Below are 16,969 nucleotides of genomic sequence, written 5' to 3'. Positions count from 1 at the left end.
CTAGTCCTAGTTAATGAGCAGGACTTTGATGGTAAGGACAACTTCCTTTAACATCCAGCCAAAACAAGGCACAATGAGAGCAGAAATAAAGCTGGCTTAGGTTTGTTTGAGCAAAACGAATTTAAGGCTCAGCGCTATCCTCTCCAGAGTGACTCCTCCTGTTCATAGAGGATCTGTGTTACTACAGCTCCCTCTGTGCCTGCTCCCTCCCCTCCCCTCCCCTCCCCTCCCACTCCATGCTCCTCTCTGTGAGATCAAGCCTCTCTTCCCCTCTCTGAGCCTTCACTTCAGTCAACATGGCCACACTTGTAACCTCGACCAGGTTCACAGACGAGTATCAGCTGTATGAGGAACTCGGAAAGTAAGCGACCATTAAACCCCAGTTTCTCTTGTTGCATTCACGCTGCCTGTGTCTCTGTGCGTTGCACGTTTTTCCTCCTCTGTGCTGCTTCTGCATTGTGTGTGTGTGCGCTTACTTCCAGCGTTGACAGGGCTGGAATGGGTCTGTCAGAACCACCAAGCAGGGTTAGTCTGCAGGCGGTCTGCTGTGCAGCAGTAAACTGTCAGCGGGCTTCTTTCTGCAGGCGCTGCAGAGGCTTGCGTTTAATCCCGAGTGAGTGCGTCTTTAAAGGTGCATGGCGCCATTGTAGCTTCCTTTAAACGTGAGGAATACCTTGTTTAGTGATTTGTCTGCAGGTAGCACGCCTCACTACTTGGTTTGCCATCTAATGGTCGTGCTGTTCATCACTGGTTTACTGCGCAGCGTCAAAATAGCCACGATTATTTATTTGGATTCTTATTTTTGCCGCATTAACATTGTGGTGTTTTCAAATCCCCATATTTAAACCACTAGTTGAAGCTTTCCTGCAGACTGTTGAGCCACTTTTTAACGCCTTATCTCTATGTGGGGGCAAATAAAGCTGCTCCACCTACCAGCGTGACACATCCTCCTGCTTTTCCTGCTATGCACTCATAGATGAGACCCTATTTCAAAAACCCAGTATATGACTTTATTAAATATGAATGTGTTCCCTCTTTAGGAGGCTATAAATCATGCATGGCTTCAATGTGTGTAAATCCAGCAATTGTTTACATTTGAAAGTGGTTTTCACTGTTCTGTCAATCTCTCCATCTCCAGGGGGGCCTTCTCTGTGGTTCGTAGATGCATCAAGAAGTCCACCGGACAGGAGTATGCTGCTAAAATCATCAACACCAAAAAGCTCTCAGGCAGAGGTAAGGACGAGCAGGGGGAAGTTTGGTACACTGGACATCTGGTAACAGGAAAGCAGCTCAAGTGGTTTCGTTGCGTTCCTAGAGAGCAGTAGGCCAAACATGTCCTATATGCTTTGGAGTGGAGATTCCTGGAAAGCTGCAGGGCACCTGGCACAGCCCAGCTGCTTCGTTTAGAGTAATCGCACAAGAGTTCAGTGGATTTTGGCTCTTGTCTGCAATATTTTTGGTTTGTTATGGCTGGTCCTCTGCAAAGGATTGTAAGTTCTCAAGCCTGGGCTTTAAATATCCTCAGCTGTTTTTTTTTTTTTTTTGCAAATAGTTATGAAATCCTTTGGTTTACAGAAATGTTTAAGACCAGGCTGGTCTAGAGACTGTCATCCTGTTTTTACCGCATGCATTTTTCTCAGTCTTCACTCTGCTGTCAGCTTGTTCTTCACAGGCCTTAAGTTATTATTAAGTGTTTGAAGGCAACAAAAAACAAGCATTTCAAGTGTTTTTTTAGAGTCTCTTAATAGCAAAGCTCATCTCCCCTTATTGCTGATTGAGGCTTGTCTTACTCCTCACTTTTTTACCAGTAGATAAGATGTGAAAAAAGGCTGCAGAGTTCTTAAGTCAAACCATAGCAGGTTGTTTACAAGTTTTGGTAGAGCTTCACTAAAGCAGCTTTTCCTGTCGACTAATTTTTTCTCTTCTTTAATGAAAGTATAGCTGACTTGATAGGTTAGCAGTCTTAATTCCAACAGAAGAAGTTATTTACAACCACAAAACCGGCTTAAATAACAGACTAGCGGAAGCCAAGTCCTCACACTTTCGCTCAGTTTTCCTTAAAACTTTTGACATCTACTCAGAACTCTTTGTCAAGCTAGGTGATGGTATCAATGTTTTACATCCTGTTTAGGCCTGTTTTGTGGTTGCCGTAATGAGGATGACTGAGGATTGGCACAGGCATGACAATTATTTGCATTTTTTGAGAAAGATTTGACCTAATCAGCTTTTCTGTCAACGTATTTGTAAAGTTCTATTAGAAATCCCGAGTCTATATCAATTTGTATTCCTTCCGAACCCTTTTTTAAGGCAAGTGCTACATTTCAGCAGGCTACTACCCCCCCCCGGGGGAAGGAGCCAGGAGAATGCTAAAGAATGAAAACCGAAATTTTTTATTTATTTATATGCTTGTTTTTAAAGGATTATGCACAGTTCAAAGGGAAACCAGTAAGTTGCATGTACAAGTGCAGAAACCTTTACCAATAGCACCTGATTTGGTAAAGATAAAAAAAGATAACTAGACTTTTTCGGTAAACTGAAGTGAAAACAGTAACACACACAAGGAAAATTGGTGATGCCAACCAGAATGGGGCTTAGATTCAATATGTTTGCCATGCTTGTTAAGCATCCAGGAAGTTTCAGCAGTTTTCCAAAAAAAGAAGACAAGGTATACAGTAGTACCAAGTTTTCTTTGGGAGCATACCCCCTGTGTGTTTCAATACTGCTAATATTAATGGTCTTGCAGGTTCTTTGTTTGCAGCCAGGATGCATTCAGATTGGGTCGATGTCGCAACCAGATCTGAACTGATTCTACTCTGTAATAATCTCTTTATCAAACACAGTATCATAGCCAGTACCTCTGAGTAAAAGATGCTTAAATATTTTTGCAATGAGTTCCAAGAGTTGTTTATGGTTGGGAGCTGAAAGGGCAATGTTTCTATTGATGTCTTTTCTCCCTTAAAGATGGCGTCCTTCACACTGTTATTCAAACGTCTGATCGAGATCGGAACATTTTAATTCAAAGGTGTTTCCTTAGAGGTGTAAGTAAAAAGCTGAATCTTGGCCAGAGCTGCTGCCTCTCCCATCATGCTTTATGTGGTTTTGTAGAAAAACAGCAAAAATCCAATACCTCTGATTTAAGCCTGTTTTGTGGTGGCCATGACCTGGATGACTGAGAATTTGCACAGGAGTGAACTGCTTAATTCAAGTTATCACCACTAACTAAGCAATTTTGTATTCATGTTTTTTAGGTTGGGAATAAGTCATCTTTTCATTTAAACATAGTCAAACTGGAATTTAAAGTTATAGTGTAAAATGTTCTTTTTCGGCGTGGATCATCAAAATAAGTGATCCTCCTAATTATCAATCATTCTGGTGTTATGCTTTCGTAAGGCCGTCCTACTTGCTCATCCCCGATTTCACCTACTGCTGGTGAGTCTGACATAGTGAAGAAATTACAAATCTTCTTTTGGAAAGTAAGCTTGTATGAGCAATGCATACAGCAACTTTTAAACAGAGCATGCACAAGGAGAAATGGGCTTGTGCACGCTCTTGCACGTGTTTAATAAGCATTCCCTCTCAGGAGTAGATACTGGGTTGTATATGTGCATTTATTTGTTTTAAGTGGAGAGGGCGGGTCTTTTAAAAAATTCACCAAAAATTCTCCACTATACCTTTAAGTTCACTTTTATCTATAATAATTGTTTACCAAAAAAAAAAGAAGAAAAATCCAATCTCAAATCCAAATCCAATTTGTCAGTTTATTTCATTTCTAGAGGTGCATTAACACAAGTAGAAATACCATTATTAGATAAAAGTTTAACCTTCTCAAAGGGCTGCTTTATGCCCTCAGTTGTTGTTGCTCTCTTCTAGGCGATGAAACAGCCTGTTGCATTGCAGCAGGTTTTACCTGTTGCCTTCTAATTAAATTCATTTGCATTAGGAAAGTTCAGTATAAAGAACCACAGCCCTGGCAGTAACATTCCTAATGCTAGCACCTTTGTTTTTCTTCCTAAAGCTGGCTCCACAGCCTGCTGTGTTTTGTGTATGTGTGCAAAACATCATGCAAACTCCACGTTAGCAGTTTGGGTGACACGTCAGATCTCGGTACATGATACGGCCTTCACTTGCACATGAAGATTTGTCCAACTTTCCCTTGATCTACTTCAGTGATTGACAGGTCTGATGTTGACCTACAGCATGTACTTTGATGCAGTTGCTTGTGTTTGATAAAGAAAAAGCCAGGCTAGAGAAGAATACTCTCATGCATAAATAGCAGTAATATTTTATTTATAATAATTTATTTTCTGTAATTTCAACTCCTAGCTGTAGGAACACCATGTTAACTGTCTGTCGAGGTATAGAAAGGCTAGTGGCGTGAAAACACCCCTGCATACATCGCCGTAGTGCTGCAGTTTTACTTGGACTTGATCGTAATGCTACTGTGATTCCTTACACTTGTTACGTTAGGGACTTGGATATTTAACTATGAATGTGTGTGTTTATGCCAGCTGCTGTGTGTGTCTTCAGCAGCAGTAAAAGGCATATTCATATACCGCCTCCTGTGTTTTGGTATTTGCTGCAGATTTGTTGTCGCCGTCTGCCCGTTAAGCCGTCTGTGTGTCATAGCATCTCATCTGCCATGTTGCCGAATCCAAGCATATTTAATCCATTGGTTGTTTTCGTCACCGTATGCGTTTGTATTTTGTACACTTATTTCATGTCTCCTGTGTGTGTGTGTGTGTGTGTGTGTGTGTCGGGGGGCTTGCAGCATGTCTGGCCCAGTAAACATCAGACCAGCACGCCAAAGGGTTGAGTGATGATGTGAGCTGCAGATTAGGGCCAGTTCTGGACTGATTGGGCTGCCCTTGTCTCAGGGGAGTCTGGCTCTCTACGGCCATGAAATTCTCTTTTCCCTTTTTAAACCATTCTTCTCCAGTGGCTTTGTCCTTGTGTCTCTGTAAACGGTTGATCGATTTGAGCACAGATCTTAATATTTCCTCCCTGCCACCCATTCTATGGAGTCTGCATGTTTGTGAGGGCTGTGGTGGCACTTGTCCGGAGCTTGTAACCCAGCAACCACAGGCATAGCACTGCATCCTATGGACTGTCTGTTGGAGATGCTCATTTCATTGTGCCTGTATGTGTCAGTTTTTGTTTTTGTGGTTGCAGATCTAAAAAAAAAAGAACCCTCAGTTTGTTTAAATATATATACACATATTTTTCTCACATTATTGAACTTCTCTTATTGAACCTCACACAACGCCTGGGTGAGTATAGTTCCCCATACTGAAATGCAAGCAGACTGTACTTCAGTATGCAACACTCTTAATCAGAGTTGAAATATTTTGTCAGCTTGCTTGTTTTTCCATCTAACAACATGCATCTTAGCTAAATTTACTCTGAATTATTACCAGTGACACATATACCCTTACAAATATACATCATAAAGATGTACCAGTCAGTCTTGTCCCGTTACCACCAATTTTTGTCTTTATTCAGAGGTCTGTAATGCTGATTCTAATTTTATTTTATTCTTCAATGCTTAAAACAAACATTTTCCACAGAATTAATGGAGGTATTTTTATTATATATAATACAAACTTAAAGATTCAAAGGATTGTCCCCAATTAAATTAGTTGTTGTTTTTTACTTAAATTTTGTTTTAGTTTCACTCCAGTTTTATACAGGGCCAGTTCGCAACACATGCCATCTTAACGCATTATAGGAAAACCAGTTTATTGCATTAAGTCATTGACTTTGCAGAATTTACTCCTCCTGGATGAACATCTGGAAATGGCATTTGCTTGCATTGAGTCATTGACTGTACAGCAATCCCTCACACCAAGCATGCATGCAGCATCAGTAAAGAGGAAAAACTCCCTTTTAACAGGAAGAAACCTCCCGCAGAATCAAGCACAGCATGAGTGGCCTTCTGTTCAGGTCGACTGGGGGTTTATGAATACTGAAGGAGAAGCACAAAAGAGACATAGTAGCACTGAGTCATAAATACTTTCTATGTTAGAAAAGGTAAAGGTAAATTGGTTCCATGGGGCTCTGTTAAGGGACAAAACAGTTAAGCAGATGATCTCTGAGCCAGTTTTAATGTCAAAGGAATGGAAGAGACTACATAATGTACCGTTTGTCACAGTAAAAGCTGAGCCCATAGAAATGTCTTGGACAAAGAGAACTTAAAGTTATGAGTTGAACTAACATATATGGCAGCATGGGAGAATAGAAAAAGAATGGTTAAAAAAAAAACATGGTCCCCGTGTCCTCCAGCAGCCTAAGCCAATAGCAGCAGTGTTTGTTTAGCAGTATGTATCCAGCTCAAATGTCAACCAGCTTCCCAGTCTCACGTTATAGGCAAACCAACAGGTTCTGGTCAAGAATAACCCTGTAGCTATGATCACCCATCTTTCCCTAAAGTCGCATCAGTTTCCCAGTCCTTGCTCCCAAAAACATCCTCTAAGCATTAGTACTGCATGGCACCACCATGTGTTTTTAATAGGGCTGGGTAAAAAAAATCGATTTAATCGATTTTAAATCGATTCCTTTACATTTTTGGCAAAATCGATGTCTAGGGAATGAGATTGATTCATTTTATAGTGACCTACGTGACGTTCACATTCAAATAAGCAGGAAAGATGCACTCAAGATGACTTCAAGCCAGACAACTGCAAATATACCCAATAGGTTGACTGAAGATATTAACCAATGGGGGCTGACCAGCAAACACCCTGTAGTTGTTACAGACAATGCTGCAAATATGTTTGTGCAGTGGAGATAATGCAGCTCGTGAATGTCTGCTGTGTCCCCGCTGTGTCACGTCTGCTTGCTCGAGTGAGGTTTCACTTTTCACAAACAATTTTGCACTTATAAGACAGTTTTGTTCACATCTAATGTTTAAACTGTCTGATTTACAAGTTTGCACTTTCTGTTAAATGTGACAGGAAAAAACAAAATACATGAGTATTTTGAAACACAGTTGAACCACTTTCGTTATTGTAAAAACAATTAATCGATTTAGGACTGTATGGATCAAACTCAAATCGACTCAGGACTTTGGCGGAAATACCCAGCCCTAGTTCTTATTAGGGCTGTCTTCTTGGGGTAAAGTAATGAGTTTGGTTTGTGGTAGACATAACGCTGTTCTTGGTTTCTAAACAATAAAATGTCTGTTATTTGACCATATCACCTCCCTCCACACACTGGGGAGTTGCCTACATGCCCTTTGACAATCCTAAAGTGCATATTCTTATTCAGTAAGGGCTTTTGTTTCCAGTCTTTCATGATGTCCACCTCTATGGAGTGTATAACCTATATTGCTTCTATGGACTGACACTCTGACTCCGTAAAGTTTACTTTTGGTCTCAGGGGTGCCTCTCTCTTCAATGTCCTCCTTGTATTGTCTCAAAGTTTTTGTAGCCGGCCCTTTGTTGACTCGATGGTTTTGATTCCAGGTCCTTTCCATGTTAGAAATATGGATTTGATAGACTCTAGGAAAACATCCAGGATTTTTTTAAACAAAACTCCTTGGTCTTCATAGTGTGATACCTTTAGCTTAGTGATGTTTCAACATGTGTGGGGCCTTCAGGAAAATCTTGTAAATACCGACAGGTCATGATGTACTGAGGTGCAAAAAGTTGGACTTTCTGTCACTAAGAATGCGACTTTTGACACTGAACCAGAACATCTTGGGGACTTCATAGCAAAAGGGGAAGGATATGTATGCTAAGTTTTAGTTTTCCTATTTTGAATCCAATCTAAGCATTAAAAACAAAAACATTTGTATTACAAGTTTTAATATAACAAAACCAGTAAAAAAAAGCTCTGTGTGTTAAATGGTTTTGCAGCTACTGTAACCAACTATTTATTGTTGCTGTCATAGTTTTTATTTATTTTTTTTTTTTTTATTACGGTATCTCAGGTTTAGAGAAAGCAAACAAACAAGTTGCCTCCTCCATGGTATTAACAATAGTGTAGAAGATGGGTGTTCACTGTCTTGCCGGTTGGGTCTTTTCACAGACGTAAATAAAAACACGCAGCTGCTGCTGGTCACTGGCTACCAGCACTGAACATAGTTTATATCAGCTGTAGTTGCCTGATGTCTGTGCAACTTCAGGAGCCGTCTGTGCTTAAGAGGTTTGTCTGTGCGTAGGCGGGATTAAGCTCTCGTTTTCTGAGGCTCAGGGAGGGCACACGAACGGTGAGGTCACCGATTATAGCCGGGGTGTGTGGCGTCACAAGCATGTGTGCAGTATCTACAGCAGATGAATGGCATACAGTATGTTTATAGTAGGACTTTATTGCTCTTATTGATTGTTTTATTAGTTTTTTTTCCTTTCAGATAAAATATCCAGACTAACTACTGCCACCTCACTATGCTTTCAGGATTTTACAAGCAGTCAGCTTAATGTAGTAATGTATTAATGACGTATTTACACTAAAACCTCACCACAGGGGACACCCACAGCTGCTCTGTGTGGAATCAAACACCTGTGTGTTTTCACCCTGCATGTCGCTGGAGGACAATGCTGAATAAACTTATTCAAAGTGTTTTTGTCTGAAGTTCTGATATTTTTCTTTTATATGACATTGAAATTTGTTCTCTCTTGAACTTATAATAAAGAGCCATGATGGCGCTAAAGAATCTCTGCTCAGATCTGAAGCTAAATATTATTGTTTCGTAAAGAATAACTGTAAAGAATAATTTCTAAATGTATATGTGTTACAGCTGCATCCACATTGAATAAAAAAGCTTGTGCAGCTTGGAGCTGACACTGAATGTTAACTTGTTTTATATTTTAGAAGCTATGTAGTAATGAATCCAGCTTCATCTTACTGCAGCAGATGCTGATTGTTTCTGCAATAGAGACACAGATACAACCAGGGCCGTCACTAGGTTTGAGAGACATGGGTGGCTTAGCCCCTAGGTAAGATATTGCGCGCGCAGCGCGCGCCGAAATTTTTTCAGTGCACTTTCTAAGGCGCTGTCTATAAATTCATTATTTTAAGAGCAACATACCTGGGAAACACTTCCCTCACTAATGCTACTTCACCAACTAAACTACACCAGTTAAAATGTGCTAAATTACAAAGAGTAAATGGTAGGTGCCATGCATTACTGCATAAATGGAAGAAGGCAAGTGGTTCGCCACTCATCATAATGGAAACCTTCTACAGAAGACAGTTGTCTAACCAACAGACTCCCAACATCTTCATAAACCCTTAACCTGGCCATTCATCTTTCCCCATCTCCCCTGCACCCACAACCTGTCAGGAACCCCTGTCTGCTTTGCAATAACCCTGTTTCTGTGTGTGTGCTTGGTGTGTGTGTGTGACCTGGACTTTGGCATGTCTTTCTCTACACCTGGCACAGAGAGAAACACATATATGTGAGGAACTTAACAATAAATGCAGCATTATCTTTGATAGATTTCTGCTTAATCTAAAGTTTAACCACAAAATACAAGTTGCATAAATGGACAGTAGGCAATAGGCAATAGCATCATTGCAAAGAAGGATATCCTTGAGACTTTTTCACATCAGTCTGACAAAGTTTTAATGCAAATAAAGGAAGTATTTTTAAGTACAATGTATTAATGAAAACACAAAATCAACAGTATATGAAACTTCAATTAGAGAAAAGAATTTCATCTTCTTGCACTCAAAACTTATAATGCTCACACTCAAAACATGCGCTCTCTCTCAAATATTTTCTCTTCTCTCAAAAATCTTTGTTTCTTCTCTCAGATTTAAACAGATATTTTCTATATTATCACAGATATTTTTTCCTCTCGCTTGCCTCCATCTCCGCTCTGCACGGGTCTCAGTTACGCTCTGCTTGCGGATTTGTTTTGCTCTCTCAGACTGCAGTTGGATCGTTGCCTAGCAACCTTTCCAGCCAATAGAACGACAGCCTCGGAAAAGGTGCGCTTGTTTAACCCTACGGAGTGTGCCTGTGCTACTACGCCACTTATAAAGCGTCAGCTGAAACTGCTATTTACAGTAGTTTTGTGGCTAATTGTTGTTTAGAAATAGAAAACCTGGTTTCATTTCTTAGTTTTGCCCTGGATTTTGTAGCGTTTGTGGACGCTACGTCGCTACTTGATCAAAACAATAACGTCGCTACAGGAAAGTTACTTGATAAATAAAGCAGCGACGCTACGGTCAAGCTACTTGAAAATGTAGTTAAACTAATAGCTTCGCTACATGTAGCGGCGCTACTGCCCATCACTGCTCCTGTGACAAAACTATTATAATGATGCTAGTAGGCTACAACAACATCGTGTTTTCCCACACCACTGACTTTGTTCACCATGGTAACGTAATTCCTACTGAATCAGACAAGCTATTAGGCCTATATTGTCTCTTTCCTCACTCCAGGTAAAGTGAAGAAAATGTAAACCGCTGACATCAAATGGCAAACTCACCGTATGTATCTGCACGCAACCATAACTTTCCTAATCAAGCTCGATGACTGTGTGGAGATTCAAAGGGCGCGCTGTTGCTGCACTGCACAGCTGCTATGGTCCAGTTGATGGCCGTGTACCACGTGACGTGACGCTGGACGCGGAGCCAATGAAGGAAATGAATATCCTAACGATATTAATAATTGTATAAATAATTGTGTTTGTAAATAAACTAACAGGAACTTATCTTCAGATTAACTTGCCTTCTTGGTGGCTCGTTTTCAGTGCTTTACTGCAATTGTTTGGGGTTATATGGAAAAAAAATCAATAAATAAAAAAATAACAATAAAAATCGCAAAATAATTATGGGGTGGCTAATACCAACGAAGGGATGACTTCAGCCACCCTAAAATAGGTCTAGCCACGTCCCTGGATACAACTCATTATAGGAAGGTCGGAAGTGAGCTGCCTTTTTATCTCCTGCTTACTTTTATTGAACATTTCTAAAATGAAATTTATGGTCTAATCATATCATTTTTTTTTATTGATTACCATGCCAAGCATTTCTAATAAATACAAAATTGTTGTGCATATTGCTGTGCTCATACCATTTTCATTCTAAGACTCAAGTCAGTCTTAGTGTTAAAATTTTCTAGTCCAGATGAGAGTCCACTCTGCTTAATTAAGTCTACTTTTCGACTTTATGATGAATTCCCTAAAATGCAGACATGTTTATGAAATATATCCATATTAAACAGTGTAGGTTTATTTTTTTATCAGTTTATTTTCACCTTTCTCATTTTTTAAAGTAACAGTATCATAGAGATAACCCTATGAGATCTATAACGTGGTCACAGGCTTCCTTTTTCCCCAAATCTTTAATTGAGTTGCAGTTAAATGGGATATTTCACAATAGCTTTCTAATACTTGCTCTCGTCAGCACAATGACCATGGAAAAATGCTTCTTAAGCGTTGCATTTCTGGTTTGAGTCAAGTTGCTTCATGTAGATCAGTCCAGTTTGGTTTTTTGCTACTGAATCTGGCTACATTTTTTTTTCTTTTTTAAGACAAAAAAAAATTCTTAGCGAAAATAATAAATTCCCTCCAATATACTGGAAAGGTACAACATTAGGCAAGAAGAAAGAAAATGTGGTTTGTGCAAAACAAGGTTTGCACAGCTGGAAATACATCATGGTGGTATATGTGGGTTAAATGATTGCTGAGAAAGTCAGCTTCACAATAGGAAATGTAAAGCATCTATGACATGCATTTTCACAAGCTCATTTAAATCTTTGGACCCTAGATGTGTTGTGATGCGTCATCTGCATCTTCCTCTTTTTATATAAACATCCAATAAAAAAAAAAAAAAAAGCTCTAAACAGAGATGGCGCTCAAATCAACCATCACAAACCACAACATGTTAGCAAATCAGCAGATTCTTCTATTGTTTTGAGCCATGATGTGTTCTGATGCAGAATTAAATGTAGGTCACCAGTTTTATGGAGTAGAATGTAAAAAAAAGTCAAGAAAATAGGTGCAGAACACTCCTTCATTGTGTATCGAGTGTCAAATTAAAGTTTTATTTGTATACAAGCTTTACAACATGAAAGAAACAAATATATTTTATTGTGCTCTTGTTCAAGATACAAATCTGCACCAGACATTGTTTCTGGTTTGGATGTGGTTTTAGATTAAGCCTACTAATGTGGTAATAAAACTGGAAGGCTGGTGGGACTCATCCCACTGCTGAATTATTGAAGCTCAAACTGCTTTGCCTTTTACTGTACATGGGCAAGAGTTAAGAGCTGGTCTCTATGCCATTTTTCCTCTTTTTTTACTTCCGTTCCTCAAGCAGTTCCCCTACATGTCTCTTTTCATCCTCTGCTTTTACTCCCTTCTCTATCTCTCCTCTGTCCTTTCTTCCTCCCTTCGTCTAGTAATCTTCTGCCCTCTCGTTTTTTTCACTCTGTGCTGCAGCATCTCAGACCACCTAAGTGAGCTTGGCAGTTGGGTGTGTGTTTTTTTGTTTTCAGCCTTTTGGTGTACTCTCTCGCTGCAGGCTTATTGGCGAGGGATAGATAAACATGGCTGTGCTGCGCTGTGAATGTTTAATGGGACAACAGTGAATATTTAATGAAAGAGAGAACTTGAGAGTTGGATATGGAAATGGAAAGATGTAGGTCTTGAGGTGATCGGGGTTGTATCGTTTAGCTTTGAATCTTTTTTTGCTTGCATTTGCAGGACTCTTTTCATGCAATTATTTTTGTTGCCCACCATTTCCCGCCTACTGGATTCAGTCATTAATCCTTTCTACACTTGCTATATGAATTTAAGTGTAAGGGAACAAGACTAAAGTATCGACTTTCCATAGAAGTTGGAAAATGGTGTATTGTGTCACTTCCCGTTTTGGTTGTTGTGTAGACCTGTATTCTGTAAGGTTGCTCATGCTCTCCCTTTTCGAGCTAAATTGTGTTTCTCCAATATCTCTTGGTTATCTCTAACTGTACAGAAACATATTTTAAAAACATTTTCTATTGCCGCACTTCTCTGCTGGGCAGTTTTCCTGTTCACACAATTTTTATTTAAATTTTTTATTCCTTGCACTAGCTTGTGGTCCTCCAGCAGTTCCTGAACAGCCAGAATGGCTGGTTATCACTTTTTTACTATTTTTTCTTTTTTTTTATGTTTTTATTACTGTTTTTCAAGGCTGCACTTTAAAAAAATGAAATTGTCTAGAGCTTGTTTTAGACGAAATTTCTTTTTCTATACACTCGTGTATACAAAGTGATAAAATAAATCTGCCTAAGACTGTGTACATAGAAAGCATACTCCTAAATCCTTGCCCACTGGTCACCACTAACCATCCACATTTCTAACCAATTTGCCTCAATCATGAACAGACCCACTGAGAAAAGCTGACCCTGATAATTGCCTGCTCCATAGTGAGAAATGTGGCATTAGAGATACTAGGGACTATAGTCAGTGATTGCCGGGGTCCGGAACATGCAACAATTTTTTTATTTTAATGAAATGTTTTGAGCTATACATTTTTCTCATCTTTGTTAACTGAAAGGAAGTCTTCGACATACTCCAAAAAAAATTCCCCTAATCAATATTTTCTGATGAAAATATACAGCACTTGCTGTTTTATCTCATCTTTTGATTTTGATAGCTGGGGAAAACATGGCAATATATAGTGATACTGCAATATTGTGATAATATCGTATCGTGACCCAAGTATCGTGACATGTATCGAATCGCAACACTCATGCCAATACTCACCTCTAGACATCACGCTCTGTCATTACCCAATAAGAAAAAGAAAATAATTCAAAAGGGGTGAGGCTTCTCTGATATTGTTCTGAATATTTTCAGCCTGCATGGAAAGAAGTTATTGATCGACTTAAATTATACAAACAGAAAACTCGAGCACTACTATTTCCACTTAGTTCAAAATAAGAGCCTCAAATCCAGATGTATGGTGTCAAGTTTTAAACATTACCCTGCATATTGAGGGCTCATGATAATGGCCTACTCTCGTTTCCTTAGATAGCCTTATGGTAAGGTCTATCAGGTACTACATTATGATACACTTTAATTTTGTAAGAAATTATGTATACTTATTCAAAGAAAAAAAAGGGATAATTTCTTATCAAACTCCCAGATGCAATCAGAATCTGATTCTCAGTTTTGATTTGATCTAAATGGTGGTGGAGGTACCATGAATAGATATAACATAATTTGAATAAAAGAATGTTGAAGGTCCTCTATGAATATTTGTGTTCCAGCTTTTCCCTAAAAAGCTTTCAAGGAGATACAGCTCCAAAGAGGATCAAATGCATTGTGGCTATATTTGTGCAACTGTCTGAATGGTGCTGTATTCAAATATTATAGGCTTGTCTGTTACCATCTGCAGCTTAATAAGGTTTCCAAAATGAAGGTATTTATTGCAATAGTTGGAAGATAGTTGGAAGAATGAAATGGCAATAAAACTGGGTTTGCCAGTTTTATTCATGCATGCAAGTAGCATACAGCAATAGTGTGACTGTGAAAATTTATCGATTTGTATTTCTCAGTTTAATCTCTTTAGGCTGAGCATGAACTGCCAGGCAGACATTTTACATTGTTTCTTTATTGCTTGTTTCTTGTTTGTTTGTTTTTTTCTTACTGCTGTGTTTCACAAAGATTTATTTAAGGATTTATATGAACCTTTGTTACAGCTATAAGGTTAATTGGTGATGTGTCTATTGAATTAATTTAGTTCTCTTGGAAGCTGAACCGACTTTTAGAAAGAATCAGAAGAATCTGAGGTATTGAATTTTAAATTAGAATCATGCACATGCAAAACCATAAACTTAATTTTACAAATTGAATTTGAAGACCATAAATAAACATGAGATTACTTAATATCCCTGTCATAGATACTTGCATCTCAAAAGTTAATTAAGCCAGATTGAAATGCTAATCTTTTTATGTTTTCATGCATAGTTATGACACCAACCTTTTTCCTATTTTTAACAAGGAATATGAAATGTAATATATTTAGTCTGGTTTTATGTATTATCCAAACATGAAGGGGGGGGCATAAAAGTGGAAAGGAAGGAAAATCTTGAATTGTTTTCTTACAAGTGTTGTCATTTTTTATAACTGCAACAAGTTTTTTGGGGGCATGTCGCCACCAGTTTTTTTTTTTTTTTTTACCAGAGCACCTAAAATTTAAACAATAGCCAGGTGACATGGGATATCAGATGCTAAAGTAGTCCAGTGCAGTAAGATGTTCAACTTATCTTACCTCTAAGATATGCTTTCTTTTGAAGTTTTTATGATGTGTGGTGGGAATTAATTATTGAATAGAAATAAGACTTCAGATTGAGGTAGATAAGGATTTAAAGTTTTTATTCAGACACAAAAAAAAGAAAAGAAAAAAAAAACAAGGATGTCTTGTGTTTGCATAAAAAAATATTGTGGCTGAAAGGCCTGGGCTGAAGCAAAAGCTTATAAATCACTGCCCCCTTACAGTAAAATAAAATAAAATATAATATACTTCACTTACTTTGAGCATTTTAAAATATGTTGTGTACAGCTTTAAAACAAAGAAAGTTCATGACGTTACACATTCTAACTCTGGCAACAGAAATAAATTTCATTTTGATTTCTTCTGTGACTTTTTGTATAGTGAAATTACATTTATCTCTAAAATTAAATTAACTTTTTGGTAAAGAAAAGAACGTCTAAACTTTTAATTATTCAATATGCCATTTTCAGCTTTCCAGTCTTTTTCAAACTTTACAAAAAGTAAGTTATAATGAAGTCAAAGTTGACTTTCTTTTGTGATTATTTGTTTTATTAATCTCTCTCAATTACATATAAGGACTATTTTTTTGTTTTGTCACTTAATTTTGATTTTTCTGTCTAAAATGGTATACATATAAAAAAAGAAATGTGTGTGTGTGTGTGTGTGTGTGTGTGTATGTATATATATATATATATATATATATATATATATATATATATATATATATATATATATATATACACATACAGTGCTGCTTGAAAGTTTGTGAACTAGTTGAGTAGTTTAGATTTTTCTTAATTGTTACCATGATTTTCTTATTTTTTCATCACCAGTTTTTGTATATGAAATGTCAGGTTTATGTTCATCAATTCCATTCATTTGTTTTGAGGAAAATGTGGGAGTTGAAAGCAAACTAAATGAAAAACGGAATCAGAGCATCTGCAAAAGTAAATGAACCACAGCTGCACTGGTAAAGACAATCAGGTAAAAGACTCAGGTGAAGCACATGTTAGTGCTTGAGTAATCAATTAAGCAGACCAATCAAATGAGACGTCCTTGGGAAAAGTTTGGAGGTGCACTGGTTAAAAGGGAGACGAAACCAAACAAACCACTGTTGTGTCAAGGCATAAAGACCAGATCAACAATGCCGAGAGGAAGGGAGACATCTGAGGACAAGGTCAAAACTTTCACAAAGAAGCACCAGAAAAATAATGATGCAGGTAAAGGCCAACCCACGCATCACCTCCAGAGAATTGCAGACCTCTCTGTCAGCGTCTGGGATAAATGTACATGCGTCTACGATCAGGCGAAATATCAATAGACATGGTATTCATGGGAGAGTTGCTAGAAGGAAGTCTCTGCTCTCAAGAAAGAACAAAGCTGCACGTTTAAAGTTTGCCAGAGAACACTTGGACAAACCAGAGGCTTTCTGGAAGTCCATTTTCTGGACGGATGAGTCCAAAATTGAATTATTTGGCCACAATCACAGGCGCCATGTTTGGAGAAAAGTAAACACCTAATTTAAAGAGAAGAACCTCCTCCCAACAGTGAAGCACGGTGGTGGAAATGTGAAAGTCTGGGCCTGCTTTTCTGCCTCTGGACCTGGACGACTCCATATTATCCAGGGAACCGTCAATTCCCAGGGCTATCAACAAATTCTTGATCAGAATCTCTTGCCATCAGTCAGGGAGTTGAAGCTGGGACGGAAATGGATTATGCAACAAGACAATGACCCAAAGCATTCCAGCAAAAGTACCAAAGA

At 38.4% G+C, this 16,969-nt stretch overlaps 1 protein-coding gene across 21 annotated transcripts in view; it reads left to right on the top strand.

The window, feature by feature from the left end:
* Positions 1–219: 219 nt before the first annotated feature.
* camk2g2 (calcium/calmodulin-dependent protein kinase (CaM kinase) II gamma 2) overlaps positions 220–16,969 on the top strand; it is a 101,027-nt gene continuing 84,277 nt past the window's right edge. For all 21 annotated transcript variants that reach the window (XR_005281701.1, XR_005281702.1, XM_038295766.1 and 18 more), the window contains exons 1-2: positions 220–361; positions 1,139–1,233. Coding sequence is in view for 19 of the 21 variants with exons in the window: in XM_038295766.1 (XP_038151694.1) it covers positions 297–361; positions 1,139–1,233 (160 nt within the window). In the remaining 2 variants the exon portion in view is untranslated. The remainder of the gene's footprint in view (positions 362–1,138; positions 1,234–16,969) is intronic.

Source organism: Cyprinodon tularosa, unplaced genomic scaffold, assembly GCF_016077235.1.
Source record: "Cyprinodon tularosa strain WSP-4 unplaced genomic scaffold, ASM1607723v1 ctg359, whole genome shotgun sequence".
In the NCBI taxonomy this organism is placed as follows: Eukaryota; Metazoa; Chordata; class Actinopteri; order Cyprinodontiformes; family Cyprinodontidae; genus Cyprinodon; species Cyprinodon tularosa.
Note: the sequence above shows the minus strand (reverse complement) of the source record. Positions and strands in the feature narration are given on the sequence as shown.